Raw genomic sequence first — 18,918 nt, 5'->3', positions numbered from 1 at the left:
AGCTCCATTTGTCCCACTCTTATCATGTTTTCAACAGTCTGTAGAGTTTAAGTCAAACAGATCGCAGTGATGTACGAGACGATGACAGCCTCCAGCTGAACACAAAGCATATGATAAATCCACTACACAGGTGGAACATCTTCAGCATCGAAAGCTTTGGTGAAGCGGGCGAGGTCATAAAACGCCCCAGTTCACTAAGACAGCAGTGAGTTCTGATTGGCCTGCCATGTCGCCAATCTGCATATGAGAATGGTCCCTATCCATCATTCAAATGAATTTATGAAATAAACTCCAGAATATATTAATCAACCGAAATCCCTTGAACATCTCACCAAGCCCCCTCATTTTAAAGACAGAATCCAGACATAGAGATATGTCTGAGCTAAATGTAAATAACTTGTAACAGGCATCAGTGATTTACACAAAGGAGAAGTGGAGTAACCGAAATCATCAGGTGACCTGCCTTAAAATCTACATTATACAACTTTCTACATGTTCAAACTACAGAAAAGTAAAGATGTAAAAAGTTAGGTCTGGGTGACATCTAGTGTCAGCTTTGGGAAGTTTACTTCTAGTTGCTTGCACTGTGGATGTCACCGACCAAACAGCTGAATGCAGATAGTCTATATTATTTCCAGAAATCACGTATCGACAGTGATGATCAGACAGGGGCAACACAACAAAGCTGATCAAAGATGCTCAATGACAGAATATCAAAGCATGTCAGTTTGGTAACATGGTAAAATGTAGCTATTTCTTATTAATTTGAATTGTTCTTCTTTACATTTACTTCCTTTTCAAACTTCTCACTTCACCTGGCTGAACAATAGTCACTGCAGAAGAGGTTACTGTTTGACTGGATAACTGGGATCACATCAATAGCTACTATCTCAACCACTTTCAGCTATTCTAGTTGACTTCAACTCTGACCTTAACAGTGTCACATACTCAAACCAAACCTACGAACAACCTTCAAAGTGATCAACAAACAAATGTCTATGTTGCAGTCATCCGTGATCAGGTAAATGAATATTTTAATTGTATATACAGTTGTCCTGTACATTAAAACATTCAAGTCACCTTGCGCCGTGTTTGAGAAACATGGGTCTCATTTGCTTTGTCTACTTCATGAAATACATTTATTGATTACATTTATTGGTTGAAATTAATATACAGTAATTACAATGTTCAGCTTTCAGCTATTGTTAAGTTACAGTGAAGTTGACCTTTGACCATTTGGATATAAAATGTCATCACTTTATCATTTTATCCTTATAGACATTTGTATTAAATTCTGTCATACCATATGAGTGATTGAGTTATGGTCCAAAATGTTGTGTGAGATCACAGTGGCCTTGACCTTTGACCTCCATATTCTAATCAGTTCATCCTTGAGTCCAAGTGAATTTTTGTGCCTAATTTGAAGAAATTTCCTCCAGGTGTTACTGAGATATGTTCATGAGGATGGGACTGACAAACTGAAAACACCATGAAGGGGGCATCCTGGAGCCAAGGGGGTTAAAGATGCTCACCATGTAATTGCAATGTCCTCAGTTTGGCTCTGCCTGGTGACCTTTGTTGCATGCCCCCACCCCCTGTCAGTTCTCTAATATAATCTATGTAATAAAGAAGAAAAGTACTTTTTACTTACATCAGTTAAATTCTCTGAACCTTAGTTTCTGAGCAGAAAAAAGCTAAAAGCTACAACTACACCCGAGTTAAACAATACAAAAAGTGGTTGAAATGTGCTGCAAAAGCCCAGTTCTCACACTTACACTCACTGTATAGATAAGTTGCCTCCCTCTGTTAAGAAGATATGAAACCAAAGAATGAACTTAAACCATTTCCCACAGGTGGAATAATGGATTATCAACAAGAAATAAAAATGAACATAGAGTAATGTGTCCACCATAAAAGTTCAGCAGGTTCGGTCACAGCTTTTTCATCTCAGCGGTGAGTTTCTTTTGCCATCGACAGACAATCACCAACACTGAAAGACAAACAGTTACTGAGTTACTGAAAAGCTTCTCAATCAGTATTTCTACCACCATGAGATACCTAGACTCTACTGATAGTTGTAGAAAACAATAATATAATGTGTAATTTAACATACCTGTACACAATTATACAGAATTTAAAGGAAACTTAAAATTGATTGAGGTTCAGACCTTCACATAAACAGAAAAAAATCAATTCAGCAGTACAGCCTATTTAATGTACTTACCAACAATAATACATGGTATCAGCAGGATTCGCAGTATCAGAAGGACATGATGTAATAAAGATGGAGGGTCTAGTCTTACAGTCTTGTCACCATACGTTATCTGGAAAACAATAACAGCACTGCAATAAAGAATTTCACAGGTGGACGTCTCAGGACACCAGTGGGTCATAAATAGACAAACTGTATGGTTACTTTCAAAATCGTGTCATGATTTTGGAAACCACGGCATGAAAATCAATATTTGCCATGAAAGAATTAAGCGCTACCTTGATCAACATTATCCTGCCTATAACTACAGTAATGTTGGGGTTGTATTTCTTTATAGCACTGTCTAGGTTGGTGTAGTTTGAATGAAAGATTTACCATAAAGTGTTGAAATTCAGCATCTGATGTGTGTTGAATAACACAGGTGAAAAAGTCAGTCTTGTTTACGGTTTCTTTCACCATGATACAGGGGTACTGCTTTTCTGCCTGAATGCACCACACTGAAAACTCTGCTGTTGTCATCTCCAGTTTGTCTGCCTTTTTCTAAAAACGACAAAAGAAGTAAATGTTGACCGTTTATTAATTGATGCGATATGTGTGCGTGTGTGTGGAAAATATGTTGTACCTCTATGGTGATGCGCAAATTGTCCCCCATTCTTGTGGATGTGAAACTGGTAAATTCAGGGTCTGGATAGTAGGTTATTTTAGTGGAGCAGGACAAGGTTTCATTGGCTACTTTCAAAAACACAGTGCTGGTAAAAGTCCCCCGAAGGTTTCCAGCCGCAGGTGCATCATAGGTGAGACTCTGATGTAAACATTAAATAACAAAGTAAAGTGGTTAATCTGTGGATAGCATGAGATCACATGATAACCTGGTATATCGTAAAATAAAGTGATGTAATGCCACACTGAAAGATATGATGTCATTTAAAGTTAAAATACTCAAATTTAATCAAATTTTTGATATTATTCCTGGACGCCTCCCCGGGGAGGTGTTTCAGGCATGTCCCACCGGGAGGAGGCCTCGGGGCCGACCAAGGACACGCTGGAGAGATTATATCTCTCGGCTGGCCTTGGAACGCCTCGGGATTCTCCCGGAGGAACTGGTGGAAGTGGTTGGGGAGAGGGCTGTCTGGACCTCTTTGCTGAGGCTGCTGCCCCCGCGACCCAGATCCGGATAAGCGGGAGACGACGAGACGAGACGAGACATTTTTTTGCTACTGCTCATTCAATATATTAACATTCTGTAATTAGCTCTTTGTCTCCATGTAGTTTTCAATGTTAGTGATGCAATATTCCCACACTAGCTTCAAATTGCGATCTCATGCAGCAGAGATTCACAGGCTGCACTGTGAACAGATACACCGGTTGCTCTTCTGTTGTATCTATCACAAATGCTAATCGAGATGCTAAAAGAGTGTTTACTGTGGTATTAAACCACACTTGCTGCCACCTACCACGAGTGTTGCCAAATCAAGCAACAAGACTTAAATGTTATGGAGTCTACCTTTGATGTGTAATCACAAACTGGGAGATAACATGACATGAAGCATTGCAACAAAAAGGTAACATAACACATTATGTTACAATATAAGATGATTGACACAGGATTGTTTCATGTGACATAGTCCATTATATCATTATCTGATATTCTCACTGTGCATTTGTGTGTGCATAGAGAGACCTACCTGAAAGTTACTGTTTCTGGGAAGCCTGACCTCCTGCGGGGCGTGGCTGTGTGTGACCCTCTCCACAAACTCAAGGTGGGATCCCATGAGTGTGATCTTCCTCTTCCCACTAAAGGACACAGAGAAGTAGAGGAATTTTCATACTGACAAACACCGAAGGAGCACACACAAATATAGTAATGCTAACAGTTTTAGTTGTTGAAACACTTTCTGGTGTCAAGCAGCACAAGTAGCTGCTGGAAATATTTAGATGAGATCAGATGTCACAGTGCTGTTGATTGGCACTTTCTGACATACAAATCATACCTGTCCCAGGCGCTGCTGGGTGTGATGTTGGCGCAGAAAGGTAAGGAACTGTAGGTGATTTTCATGTTGCCATGGCAACTACCGTCTGGGAGGAGAGCACATACTTTGACCACGCCTTTTGATTGTGTGCTGGGAATGTGGAACGTCAGATTCACACCTGTGTTGTTCCATACAGGAGATCTGAGCAGAGCACACAGGAAGACAGAGAGAGAGAGAGAGCAGTTCATCGCAGAGTTCATGACTTTTTTTCCCCATTTAAAAAAGGTATTGGTTCAGAAATCAGTATAAAAATAACCATCCAATAACAGCAGCAAAATCTGCCTTAGTATAATTCATGAGATGAAACTCACAAATCAAAGAAAATAAAATTGCCAAATAGAATGTTAAATTAAAAGAACCTTAAAATAAAAGATGTAAAAAATGGCAAAACAGTAAACACGACATGCAAGCAAGCCCATGAAGTGCGTTGATAGTGTGAGTGAGTCTGAATTTTCTAATTTAGTGATGCTATTGAAATAAAACAAATCCATACTTAACATTTACACAAAAAGCCTGTGGATCACAAAACCCTATTTTACATCAAAAATCCAGCTTCTGGCTTTAGGAAAGATTCGTGCACTTCATCCTGCAGCCAAACACTCCTGACATTGCTCAGAAAGTTGGTCGTAACACTGCTGCAGAAGTTTTCCACTAATGTGTGTGGAGACTGTGCCGGCAGTGGTGGAGCCCTTTGTGGTGGCACAGAAACTACAATCTTGTTTGTTTTTTCCTGTGTGGTGTACATAGTTTAGTTCTGGTCATAAAATGTGTATCTAAAATACACCCCTGATAGTTTGTGGATGGGCAGGCAATAAGAAAGAGACAGTGCCATTCTTTTTATTTTCTGTTATTATTTTTTATTAATAACATTATCAGCAGCTTTCAGTACTTTTGTAGCTTGTACCTGAACCTCTGCTCTTTACAGTTTGGTCCCTTTGTTCCTGTTCTTAGTTTCATCTAAGAAAGTTCAGTGTCACTATTTATAGACGGTGAAATGCTTCTGCATAAGAAAAAAATATTAACCTGAACTGAATATCTATATATTGCTATATGAGGTGGCAAGCGACAGTCTGGCGCCATAAAATTTACATGATTTTTCAGTTTTTCGTAACCTGAACTTTTATTTTGTTTTACCCTAGAGACAGTTTACTGCTGACCTTTGTACCATTTAAGGTTTTTCCACTGGACTTGAACTACTGAAATTTCAAAAAAAGTAACTGGAAAAATTGGACTGTTCAAAAACGTTTCGCCAGTTGTGTATATGAAATGAAAATACTGTGTAAAGAATCTTTAAACTGACTCACTCTCGTGGAGAGCAGTCTTCAGTCTGGATCCTCACTCTGGTCACATCACTGAGGTTATGACCGCTCAACACTGCATGGTTTCTGCCGTAGAAAGACACGACACTGGGAGTGATGGAGGAGATCTCTGGCCTCTGACAGTAAAACACACAGAAAAATAATCATTTTAACGTGTCGCCTTCTACTGATGTTTTAACCTCGACTGAATGTGAAGAAGGTGAACTTCAGATGAAGAATGTGTGTGAGAGCTGAGGTTCAGACTCACAGAAAAGTTCATTCCTGACCCCATCATTTGGCAAAGACTATCCTGCAGGAGGAAGAAATTCAGCAGGATTACATGACACTCACTGTGAAGGTATTATTAGAGTCGATTCAGGACATTCAGCTAAAGTCAAAACCTGGAGAACAGTAGAAAACAGCCAGCCTGAGGGATATGCCAACACCTATAATGCTGCTTTATTTACATGGTGTACGTATGTGCAGAAATAACATTTTGGTTTAACCAGCATTGGACTCAGTGAAACACAGTCAGACTGTCATCACAGTGAAGCTGCTGTCTTTGCAAAGTGTCTGAACTCTGAACCACTCTGAGCAGGCAGCTGGGTGCTGACTCAGTTGGTGACTAGTTTTTTAACGTTAGAAAACAAGACAAAATGTAAATAAGATGGATGTGGAAGGCATTTCGTTTTGTAACTTCTGATGGAAGCTAGCTGTTTCATCTCCTTTCCCATTTGTTCACGTTTGTTAGATAAATACATAAAAATATACATAATTACATTCCTCACTCCCTGATTTGCCCAGGAACAGTGGTTTTTGCTCCAGCCACATCCAGCCCTGATACACTGCTGACACCTGAGGAGGAAACAAATCTTATAACATGTTGGTGTAAAGACCAGCGTCAGTATAACACTAGAAATATGGATCACAACGACTTGATAGATCACAAAGATCACAACATAATAATATACGTTTCCTGGTATATTAGACATTATTAGTTGACAGTAGGTGTCTTTGTGTATTGACAGTGGTAGTGGACTTACAAGACAGAAGTTGGCGGTCCTCTGATGTCAGAGCAGTTGGTTAGTGTCAGTGGTTCCAATAAGGTCAACGAGCCAAGTCTAATTCTTACACTGACTGCCAGGCCTGAAATGCAAATAACACATTCAACATTACAGTAAAAATGTTACAGTTTTCAGTGATACACGTGTTTACATGCAATATACCAATGAAGCATCACAGGTTTGTCAGCTGATAAACAACTGTATATAAGAGTAAAATTACTGATGGCAGCTTTCTCAAGCTTTCAGTTTTACTTTAAAACCATCATCAGGAGCAGGCAGAGGTGACAAGGAAACAGCAGCAAATAATACCAGGTGTGACTGACTGCTCAGGTACAACAGTTAGGCTGATGATAAATAAGCCTGTGTGTTTAATATTAGCGGATCCCCTGATAAACAACTGGTCGTCCCGTTGTTAAGTACATAATTCATGAGATTATTACGTTTATCAAATGTTACTGACCTTCAGCAGGAAGTATGTTCTCAGAGAGGATGCAGATGCATTGTGGGAACTGTGGAGGAAAGTTATTCTTCCTACAAAGCTCTCTGGAACGCACAAGGAACTGACAGGCGAAGTTGGACCGTGCCTTCTCGCCCGCAGTCAGGTGTGTCAGGATGTTAAGTGTGATCTGAAAAAGGTCTCGTTGTGAGTGTTTAAAGGACAAATAACTGACACACAACTGATCAGAGTTAAAACTTGTCCTCTCTACCTGGCCAGTGGAGTCCTTTGCAACATTGTGGGAAACCATTTTCTGCTGGTAATCATCAGGAATGGACACCCAGTCTGAATCTTTGCAGTCATCTTCAAATGTGCAACTAGGAAAAGAAAATTATTTTACAACCAAGTTTAAAGTTGTTTAAGATGTTTGAAGACGTCAGATGAGATGTTTCACTGACCTCTTAGAGTCACACCAGACACAGTATGGATCCTGTGCAGACCAGCACTCCTGCACATTTTTGTATGTGCTGCACGTTGACACGGGGACACGCTCCATCTAGAAGAAAACACTGACACTTTGCTACACTTTGAAATACAACATACGCACATGTGACGTTGTGGTAATAAACAACCACTGTGTTCAGCACCATCTTACATGTGATACACGTACAATGCACCCACCTTGTTCTGAAATGGCACGTACACATGTTTACGATCGACTTGATCCAGTTGTATTTTGGGAAACACTCTGCGGTCATCATCGGCCCTGTAGAGCACCGTGGGACAGACGGTGTGATATTTCTTATCCACAGCAAGCTGAAAACAAGAACGTAGCTTTGGTCATTTTCTGAGAAACTGAGCTGCTGCTGGTCAGTATCAACAGTTGAAGTAAAACTGATCTTATGTATCTTACCCTGATAAAATTATTATTTTGAAAGGCAAGCAGGTAGGTAACCTTGGTAACCAGTTCACCTACACACAAACCATGTAACATCTATTTTTGGCTTTTCTCGGCCAATGAAATTATACTTATAATTAACATCTTATTAAAGTCTTATAATTAACACCTCAGTTTACCACGAAAACCTCCATATGCAACTTTTACTTGTACTAGGTATGTATGAGAAACAGCTCTATTTCCTGCCACAGTTTAAACCCTGTGGTGGCAGCAGCACAGTATTTTTCTGATATGGATTAGTACCTCTTACTCTTACTACCTCTTAAGAGCACTGTGGTCAGGTTGGATTTATGTCAGCTAGTAATGAATTCAAAAGATGCTTGAAAAAACCTAAAAGTGTCCACAGAATCATAATTCAGGTCGACACCCTTCCAGCTCACAAATCTAGTAAACCAACCTCAGTCAAACTGGATGTTGTTGCAGTTCAGTTCTTTAATCATGTGAGTGTGTTCAAAGAGTATAGTAAGCATATTAATGGTTTTATCTAGTTGGCAGACTGAAGATATATGGTGCGATGAGGAAGTGACAGAGAAGATAAAGACAGCATTGACAGGAAATCACCAAGAGACGTGCAAAACACAGTGGGCAATATTTTACGTTCTCTATTTAGAAGATGTTGAAAGTGTTTCAAACTGGAATAATCTGAAAACATCCCATAAATCTACAAAGTACTTACTGCAATGAGATAAACATACATCATGTTTACTAAATAAAACTGTAACAGAGGCCTTTAGAGCATCCTATATATTTGCCATTTATTTTTAGTTAGACCTATGATTGCAAATGTCTGTGACTGACTGACAGAGTTGAGTGATCATATTTCCACCATTGGTCGGCTGAATGCCACGTGCCTGAGTTTCATCATTGGCCGTTGCTCTTTCAAAATGAATTGGCTAAAACAGTTTCTATTAGGGGGTGTTTACAGTCTGCAGTGTTGCCAACTTAGCGCATTTGTTGCTGGATTCAAGACTTATTTTCAGACAAGTGCCTTGTGACAAATCTAGCGATTTTTTGGACAAACGTTAGCTACTCAGCATCCGTGTGTACAGCTGAAATCACAACTCAGTCTTTGTCTTTAACTGATGTGTTTGGTTATTTTGTCAGATAACGTCATGGTTATAAAATCAGGATCTTAGCAGCAGCTTGGAAGTGACTGCTGGTTAACATGTAGTCTTAATGGCCCACATTTCAGTCACTATTTCAAACTTGTTCTGTGTCTCACAACAGAAACAGGAAACCATGTAAAACAGCTATATTGTGAATTCAGCTGTATTAGGCAGAGAGTAGGAGAGAAGCACACAGATACAGAGCTGAAACCAGCTGACATTAGGCTGAATGCAGACGGTTCCACAACAGTTTTCAACTGTGTCCTCAATTTCACACACTGAACATACACGGTCCAGACATATGTACATTATACTAGCTTTTAAGGTTTTTTTTTTTTTTTTTTTTTTTTAACATCAGTTTACTTTTAGTTTTTTTATTAGATTTTTTCTTTTTTTTCCAACAGTATCTTTTTCAGTAATGGACAGAATGCATATCACTTCACTTCTTATACAAACCTTAATGAGCTGCCCATCTCCCGTCCCGATGAAGAAAACCATCCAGGCCTTCTGCCTCACTGCCAGCACAGAGGTCATGTGGTTCTGCCTGAAGAGCACTGCCTCCGGCTTCAGTGTCTTTGGCGGAGAAACACACACACATCTATTATCACTTTTACATCCAAACAGCATTCATGGTATTCTGCAGTGAAGAGATCTCAGGTTAGAAGCAAGTATTGAGAAAACTTCATGTTAAAACTGCTCCAAGTTGAATTAGACATGTTGCTATATTACACTATGAAGCACACACCTTGAGTCATGACTTATCAATTAATATCTTGTGATATGTCTGTGTGGTGATATGTTGAATTATTATCTTTGTGTAGGTGACTCCTGCTACCACAGTTGAAAATAAAAAAGCATTAAATGTATTTAACCCTCAATCATGCAGGGTTTTGTTTTTATTTTGTATCAAGCCCCACAGAAGGATGTGGAGGACAAAAAAACTTTCCATCTAATTTACATGCAATTGCATAGGTAGGTGTATAATTTAATAGTTATCTAGTTTCACCAACATTTAGATTTAATATTTTGATTTAATATTAATATTATTAAAGAAAAGAAAACATGACAAAGCTGGTAAAAAAAATGGGGGGGGTGTCACATTTTAAAAATACATTATTTGAGTTAAATGTGGCACAATGTTGCTGTTGATTTCAATAAGCACCACAAATATTGTACAGTCTTGAATTCTTATTTAATTCCATGTAAATCTATTAAGCTTAATTTGATTTTCATTTTTTGTTATAACTTAACTTGCTGGAATTTTAAATGAAAACATGAGGATCGACTGTCGGTCTTTACTTCTTGGTACAGACACTGCATATGCTGATAATGAATTATCATCAAAGTATATGACATGAGTGTGCAGCTACAGTAACTTACAGCTGAATTTTTTGTCACCCGTTACCTTTTTAACTGTTTGCTTGGTGTTACAATCACTACAGAAGTCTGGATCTGCATCGGCCTCTCCGCTGAGATCAGGGCTGATGTCAAACACTACCAGCTTGGTGTTCAGCTGTCCTTCATCCACACTGAACACTCCGCTCCAGAGCACCGGCGGACCGCCCGGGATCAGCGAGGAGGCCAGGAGTCTGTTACCGTCACCACCACCTTCAGAGACACTGAGAGTCGCGCCCCGCAGCGACTTGACAGTCTCGATCTTGTTGGTTTTGCCCTCAAACCAAATTAGACGGACTTTGTTACTTTTGGAGCCGGAGGGCACGTTGGAGAGCAGATACAGGGTTGAACTGATCTGAAATCCGTCCACAAACTCCAAATCGCCTTTACTTTCGAAAGAAGATCGGGAATGGTCATCATTAAAAGAAAATATACCTCCGGACTGCTTCTCATCCGTATTCTGAAGGTTGAGAGTTTGGGTACTAGAGCGGCAGCGGCTCGGACCAGAATGTTCTTGATGGTTTTTCTGTATCGCGGTCAGAATGTAAAAGTGTCTCTGGGTTGGACTCTTCTCCACTGTCACCAAGACTGAGACGGACGCGCTGCTGCGCCTCAGTGGTCCCACATGGATGCTCTCCCTGTGCACAAGCTTAGAGATGTTCATCAGGTCCAGAACCTCACAGTAACCACAGTTATCGTCGGTCACCCCGCAGCTGATCAGAGTGCCGTTCTCAACAAATGGCAATAACACGTTGACGCTGAAAGTTGCGTTCCACAACGCCACCTCAGAAACACGGTAGAAATGCTCCTCAACCGGCGGGATGGCACCGTCCTTCATGAATCCTCTCTGGGTCCGACTCTGGACCAGAGTCAGGTTGTGGCTCAGCTGGTACAGCCTCTCCTCTGTAGCGATGTAAACCGAGTTGGTGGCCACGGCGAAGTGACGGATATCTCCATCAAAAGTGAAGCCTCCATCCTCCCCCCGACACCGACCCGGTTCTCCCCAGAGAATAAACAACAGACCAGGCAGCAGGATCATGTTCTAGCAGCTGTGGCAGCTTTAAGTGGGAAACCCTCATACACTGACGACCTGCATGGCTCTGTACACTCCGCTAGTGCCACTAGTCGTGCGTAAAGGCGCAGCGCGCCTCTGCTGAAAAGATTAGTGCAGAAAGTGGGAGGAGAGGCCCGGAAACGAAAGCATTCAAATTAACTGCATAACTGTTTCTCAGATATAAAGATTTAGCAGCATCTCTGCTCCATTCGTCCCACTTTTGTAATGTTTTTGTCTAACCATAGAACCTGCGCGCTCCTCCAGGAGAGCAAGAGATGGTTCCGGTCTCATTAACTTTTCCATGCAATAACAGGTGCGCTGACTGCCACTACGGTCAGAAAGACATATCAATATTCTACAAGATCTGTGTGTAATGTGAAGCACACAATGTTAAAGCCATTCTGTGAAGAGTCCACTGACACACTGATGGGTCATCTCATTTTCTGCAGCCAAACTTTATTTTAAAATCTAGTGTATAAAATGATGCACAAGACATCAGACTGGACGGACTGGATATTTCTAAAATGTTCCTTTTTGAGAGAAGTTGAGTTACCATGTCCATGTGGATGATCAACCGTTGACTGAATATATAAGAATAGAATATCACAGTAGAACAAGAGAAAAGCTGGATATCATGAGTAAAAGTTTACCCTTACAGCCAGAACATTATTACCAGATAGTGTGAATTTTAAAACGGTTGGGCTTTCCCAGAGTGAGTCCGGAGCCTGTGTTATCGCTTCCAGCCACTAGAGGTCGCTGGGCGCCCTCGGTATGACCATGCAGCGGCACGCAGCAGCAGCAGCCCGGTCAGAGGCAGCAGAGTGTCAGAAACTCCAGCAGCTCCGCTCCGTATATTTCCACTGACCCTCCGTTTCGAGGATTCATTCATCCCAGACAGAGCTGCTGCTTGGTCTGTCCGGACAGGATCCGTCCACTCATCCACGCGTCTGTCCATCTAGCTGCACACATCCACTCCGTCCATCCAGCGGTGCGTGGCGTCCGCATCTACATCTAGGAAGGTTACACACATCGTTATTGATCAGCGGACCTATCAACTTTTTTTTGTCTTAAATTCATCTCCTCGTGATCAGCGCCTCATCATCGGGAGATTATTACAGCATTCAGCGGTCTCTGGTGAGTCTTCCTGCCGGTGTTTTCATTTGGGTTTCGTCCCTTCAGGAGGCAGCTCTGCAACACCGAGGTGTGGTAATGATCAAACCTGTGGTCAGGCCACAAGGTTTGAGATTTTCCTAACAGGGTGACACCTTTGGCGAAGGTCATGACACACAGATTCCTCTGGGGTGGAGCTGTCCCTCGTGACATAAAGACATATAATATCTATATGATATTTCCCTGGACATTTACGCTCGTCTTTGGTGTTCATGCTTGTTTAAATTGACCTTATCTAGCTCAATGCTCATTGATGTTATATAAGTCTTCGTAACATAATCTGTTTTTTGTAAGATGAGCTGCACTGTAACATTTTAAAAGTTGGATTAATCTTTCCAGTCAGTCATTTGGGATATTAAATGGGACCAAAGGCAAAATATATATTTTTTTTTCCTGCAATACAATCACGGTTGCATATCTCATATGCAGCTTCATCCTACGTTGCTACTTGATCTCTCTCCACCTTCCACTCCTGGGTTCAAGGACATAATCAGCATTCAGGAGCAGCTCTTAGTGTTGCATAATGGCCCACATCTCAATGGGATTTAGGATCAGTAAGCGCATCCCATAAGGGCTCTTGCCAAACCAGGCTTCAGGGGAGTCCGAGGGGTCTTGACGAAGGTTGTAGGTGGTATGCCAAGAAAAATGAAAAATGGGTTGATGTGCTGTGATTGAAATCAGACAATGCTCAAAAACAGGAAGTTTAAGCAGCTCTTAGCTGATAAAGTGCATCTAGTATAATGGACCCTAATGAAGTGCAATGGTAATGACTCAGTGCCTGTTCTGAGTTACTTTTTACCAGACTTTAGAATTTCTATGTTATGCCACTTTCTTTGACGCTTCACATTTAAACACTGAGTGTAAACATAACTTTTATTCAAACAGGCACCTTTTTACTTTTTGAAGCTAACACTTCTGTACTTGAAGTAAAATTTGTATTAGAGGACTTCTACTTAGAACAGTGTCGATGTCAAACTGTGGTATTTCTACTTCTACTCAAGTAAAGGATTTTCATTCTTCCTCCACCTCTAACGATTTGTAGCTGTTCTCATCTGTGTTTAGTTTACTGTGTTTGTGTGAAGTGTTTTCTTCCCACCAACAGTGGAGAAAGACAAATATCTATCCTGAGGAGACTTTGTGATAAAATCATATGATCAACAGGGACAAACTGGCCAAACGTCTATGAGTGTGAGGGCTGTCTGAGAGAGACCTGTCACAACTGGCTGAAAACACCAACAGTGTATCTCTACAGTGAAGACACAATTTTTACTTAGTTTTCGTTTTATTGACATTTTAGGAAAAGATCGGTAATTTAATACATTTGAGAATTGGGGCATTCTCTCCCTCACCGGTTTCCCTTTAGAGGCAGTGCACCAGTTCACTGTATGTATTTTGATGACAGGCCTGTGGTTTGCAGTCTTTCTATAGCTTGTGGTGCAGCAGGTCTCCTCCCATGGTTTGGAGCTCAGAGGTCTGTAATCTCCCTCAACCACAGCACCACCACCCAGATTCAGTTCTCAGGGTAAAAGTGACACAGCTGGGCACGCAGTGGAAAAAATACACGTGCCCAGTTTGACAGTTTGGATGGAGTCCCTGTACAGCAGAGGTTTATGGGTAAAAAAAACAATAACTAAATTGTAGATTCTAGATAGAGGGCAACAGTTTTTTCTCTTTCCCAACAGAGAGCGGTTTGGGTATGTAGACAGTCACGTATTGTAATAGTTTACCAGGATGAAACTAAAGCCTGATGATGTGCATCTCAGTAATGGTAATTATAAACAGAAGCAGAACTTTGCGGAAGAACTTTGTTTCAGGTTTAAATCACAGTTGGTGCCCTTTGCCTTCAGTCTGAAAAGCAGTAGTATAGCAGTACTTTTCCTACTCTGTCTGGCAGCAAATTAGCTATTACTTGATGCAGGTGATACTTGTACTATTCAGTTTGTACTGTAGCAGTGTAGTTAGTCTTAATTGTTTGATTATTGCTGAGAGTTAGGAGAGGATTGGTACTACTCTCACTTCTGTCTGTTTAATATGAAGCTACAGCTAGGAATTTTTTGCTAAATACTGGAAGCAGCAGAAACAGCTAGCCCGGCTGTGTTCAGCTAGTGTGGCGCAATGTGGCCAAGAAATAGCCCCGCACCTAACTAACCATTTAAACACAACTTGTCCTCTTCATCAGATAGAAACATGCAATAAAAACATTTGCAAGCTTAAATCTCTGACCTTTATTATAAATCATTGGCTTTGTCCTTGAAACTGGATATGGCTGAAAAAACAAGCACATTTGTTAACATTCTCTGTTCAGTTCAAATCTTTTTTGACGTTTATGTTGATGAAAATGAGGGTAAAGGCAATGATTTACAATAAAAGCTAAAGGTCTCAAATGGGTTTTATTTCATGTTTCTATCTGCTTCAGAGGCTGAGAAATAACGGTTTTAGAGACAGCGTGATATCAGATGAATCTTTACCTCTAGCTAGCTGTGATACTGGCTCGCAGATGAATACTCTAAGTTATTTTCTGGATTGTTTTCATCCAGGTAACAGCTGTAATCTGTTTCAATATCACTCCCCTCACTCAGGTTGTCAGCCATTGACTGAACCACAACTTTTTTTTGCAGCTAAAACCACTGAAAACACCAATTAAATACATTTCCCTTAATGGATTTCGCCTCACAATCTAATCACAATGCCGTTCATCAGTCACATGAACGACGAAATCATTCGGTCTAAATGGGTTAATATTTAGAGAGACTGAGAAGGGAACAAGTAGTCCAAGACAAAGACGTGTTACTTAGATGTCTTTGTGGCAGGCCTCACTGAAGGCCTGATTGCTAGCCAACAAATCTAACTGATCAATCAATCCACAGAGGTCATTGACAACCTGCAGTTCATGTGTCTATCTCTGCAGTGGATGCAGCTGAGATAAAGGGGATAGTGACCGTCTTGTCTGACCATTCAAAGGTGGCAAACAAAATACTGGACTGGTATTTTAAATGCATGGGCTGCTGCTGGTGTTCGATTGTACTGTTTGTCTTGGCTCTCTGTAATACTTCTCTTCTTCTTTTTTTTTTTTTAGAAGCTTTGTGTTTTATCATACAGTATCATTGTAGTTCTTTTTGTCTTTGGCTTGGACAGTCTATGTCTTGTTTTTGTCTCAGATCCAAACGGTCATAATACAGTATATTCTTTTCTTTCTGTGTTGGGTGTGTGTGCTGTGTTTGCACTTTCTATTGTAGTCAGTAAAACTTGATCTGTCCTCAAGAAGAAAGTTCCAGATGTTTGTCCTGTGACTTCACTACATAACTGTGTGTGTGTGTGTGTGTGTGTGTGTGTGTGTGTGTGTGTGTAAGAGAGTGAGTCAGGTTGGTGGGTGAAGTGGGTGGAGGCCATAAATGGCAAAATGTGAAGAAGAATGACTGCCGTGTTGTAGGGAGACACTACCGTGTGTTCCTCTTCCTCCTCTTTCACTGGTGTTTCCCTGCTGCTGCGTAGGAGAGGGATCACTGCAGTGGTATGTATGTGTGTCTATGTGTGTGTGTGTGTCTGCTTACAGTAATATGTGCAATATGTAAAATAAATTGAGAGAGGAGAGAGAGAGGAAGCAAGTACATAAATGCCAGAAAACAGGCAGAACAAAAAAAAAAATCACAAGTTTTTTCTTACAGAAAGGAACCATACAAGCTGTTTCTGTGAGCTGCTACTATTCCACCATATCCTCTTATGTTCTACAACGAAGCTACAACCAGTAGTTGATTAGCTTAGTTTTGCATAAAGACTGGAAACTAGTCCAGCTCTGTCCATACATAACAAAATGTGCCCCACAGTATAACTGATTGGTTTAATACAAAACCTGTAACAAAACTGTACAAACGGCAACCCTTTTTTCTTGTCCCGTGTGAACAAACACTTTACGCTTGTTAAGTTCTTCTCCAGACATGTTTTAAGCTCTGTAAAAATACTCTGCTTTTAATATTTTGTGGTTTTAACACATGAAAAGTGAAAAAAAAAAAAGGGAAAACTGGGGGTGGATGCCCATCTACTCTTACTTTCTCATTGAGAAATTCTGTTTAGGCCTTATGTCCCGCCCACCACCACTGCTTGTGCTAGGTTGAAAGGTGAAAGAGCAAGATGGTCAGAGGAGGAAGCATCAGAGAGACTCAGCCACATGTTTGAGCCTCACTCAGACCCAGACTCAGATGAGGAGTCTGGTGAGACCAGAATCAGAGACTAGCAGGTGGATAAGAATGGTTAGCGTAGTTAACATCTTTTATTTCTTTATGTTGTTTGTTAGCTTGTAACTGGCAGTGGCTGAGACAGTGTTAGTGGTTGTGCTAATGCTAACTCTCTCTCTCTCTCTCTCTCTGTACTTACAAGGTTTCAGGTCCCCCCCCCCCCATCCCCCCATCCACACAAGTCGTATTTTACTCATGTGTCATGTATTATATAAAAACACCATATGGATGTTAACAAGGTTAAATACTTCTTTGTCATTGGAGAGGGTCTTTAAGACCTGTTACTGAGGGTGATGTGGAGTCAGGTTAGCTGTTTCCAGTGTTTAAAAAAGAAATGATGAAAGTAAGTGATGGGATTTATATGGTGGAATCTACTGAAGTTCACCACTTCATAACTGAATGGAGTTCAATGAAACATTCAGTAAGTTTCGCACTGAATTTTGAGGGGAAAACTTTTCTTTTTGAATTTGATAAGTGGACAAATGTCCATTTTTTCATATAATGGGGAGGGGTCATGACCCCCCGGTACCCCACGGTGCTTACACGCGTGTTCCCAAACACCTCAGGCTAAACTAGATGAACAGACTAAAATGCTGCAGCAGTATTACAACATCATTCAGTGTTTTGACTGTGCTGTCTGGTCGGTGGAAATGTGCCCACATTAATAATGGTGAAAACAAAATATTTAAAGATGCCGACGGCTGCCATGATGACCCTTGCCGAGTGAGAGAGATGGATGATCGACCTCCACTTGAGCCACACCAAGCGGCACACAGACACACCATATATGGATGTGTGTGTGTTGGCACACAAGGGAGCAGGTTAGCTTAAACCCTGAGTGTGTCTGTGTGTGTGTTTCCATTGTGGATGAAGGAGGAGAAAGCTGGAAAGTTGCCACTTCATAACTTCAACCAGTGTGAAGTTGGCTAACATGTTTCTGACACTGTCACATTTTTCAACTTTTACTGAGCTGAACAGTTTGTGCTGAACTTGTGACTCATTTTCTCCCATTTTTCTTGCTATATCTCGTTTCAGCCAACAGATACTAACAGAGAGACGAGTCTAATTTATACACTGACAATAGATCTTTTCACAAACATGGCAGCCGCTCCGTAGAAGGCTATAAATTGGTTCTCATCATTGCCAATTTTCTGTCACCTGTAATCACTTATTAGGTGTTTCATTTTATTCTGTAACACAACACAAATAACATGTTAGGAATCCCTGTTGTCTTTCAATAGCCACGAACTGTCTTGGGCTGCTTGATTAAATCTGACTAACTTTTTTTGGTCCATTTTACGCAGTGTCAGAACTGATCAAAACTTTCTGCAGAAAAATTGATTCATGTTTTATTCCAGTATTTAAAATGTATATTAAAATGACCGATCAGTCTAATGGGAACTGTGAAGCTCAAAATAACGCTAGCGGGGCATTTACATTGCATGCTGTAAATCAATAAATTCAAGTCACCGTCTGCATTCCTGCTAATTTGAATTGCTTTGTAAGTCACTGTGTCCAAGGATTCCTCTGGAGTCATCCAGATACAGATTTCATTTTCATCATCATCATCATCATCGCTTGTTTTTCGTTAACAGTTGGAGCCTCAGCCAGGAGAAAAACAAAGTGTGTTGGGGCAGAAGTTAAAAATCAATTATCTTGTGAAATAACTTCACAGTGGGTTGTTTTCTTATTAAACAGACTTGTGCTTGGCTGCAGTTTTGTTTTCTTTTTGAACAGGCGAGTTCAGCTCTGTGTCTCTCACTCTTTACTCGACGCCTCCTCGCTCTGTCTTCTGTTCCATTTATCAGCCTTTTGCATCTCACACACCTGCATGAAACATCCCAGTTAGGAGGTCGAAAACTCTGAAACACAGCCTTAAATGTCTCTGTACTACATACTGCTCACCAAGGGGTCTGAAGCGGACGCCTTATTGATTGCTCATCTTTGTGTGCGTTCTCTGCTG

The 18,918-nt window shown here is 40.8% G+C and overlaps 2 protein-coding genes across 2 annotated transcripts in view; one reads left to right on the top strand and one right to left on the bottom strand.

Annotated features, from left to right (window-relative positions):
- Positions 1 to 582: 582 nt before the first annotated feature.
- LOC130163222 (plexin-C1-like) lies at positions 583 to 11,908 on the bottom strand. Its single transcript, XM_056367201.1, has 16 exons — positions 10,510 to 11,908; positions 9,561 to 9,677; positions 7,722 to 7,856; positions 7,499 to 7,596; positions 7,312 to 7,417; positions 7,065 to 7,230; positions 6,584 to 6,686; positions 6,320 to 6,395; positions 5,809 to 5,850; positions 5,547 to 5,677; positions 4,204 to 4,383; positions 3,898 to 4,006; positions 2,835 to 3,014; positions 2,588 to 2,752; positions 2,225 to 2,324; positions 583 to 1,990 (listed from the first exon to the last, which is right to left on the bottom strand). The coding sequence occupies exons 1-16, from the start codon at positions 11,536 to 11,538 to the stop codon at positions 1,932 to 1,934; spliced, it is 2,796 nt and encodes a 931-aa protein (XP_056223176.1). The 5' UTR covers positions 11,539 to 11,908; the 3' UTR covers positions 583 to 1,931.
- Positions 11,909 to 11,992: 84 nt separating this feature from the next.
- rerg (RAS-like, estrogen-regulated, growth inhibitor) overlaps positions 11,993 to 18,918 on the top strand; it is a 43,287-nt gene continuing 36,361 nt past the window's right edge. Inside the window, exon 1 of the mRNA XM_056367206.1 lies at positions 11,993 to 12,687. The gene's annotated coding sequence lies outside the window, so the exon portion shown is untranslated. The remainder of the gene's footprint in view (positions 12,688 to 18,918) is intronic.

This window comes from Seriola aureovittata, chromosome 22 (assembly GCF_021018895.1).
Source record: "Seriola aureovittata isolate HTS-2021-v1 ecotype China chromosome 22, ASM2101889v1, whole genome shotgun sequence".
Lineage (NCBI taxonomy): Eukaryota > Metazoa > Chordata > Actinopteri > Carangiformes > Carangidae > Seriola > Seriola aureovittata.
This window is presented reverse-complemented; position numbering and strand designations above follow the sequence as displayed.

Coding starts and splice junctions, on each gene's coding strand:
- LOC130163222 (XM_056367201.1), bottom strand. CDS start 11,538: ATGATCCTGCTGCCTGGTCTGTTGTTTATTCTCTGGGGAGAACCGGGT. Junction 2,325..2,587: donor CTGAATTTCAACACTTTATG/GTAAATCTTTCA, acceptor ATTGTTTTCCAG/ATAACGTATGGTGACAAGAC. Junction 1,991..2,224: donor GATACCATGTATTATTGTTG/GTAAGTACATTA, acceptor TTTGTCTTTCAG/TGTTGGTGATTGTCTGTCGA.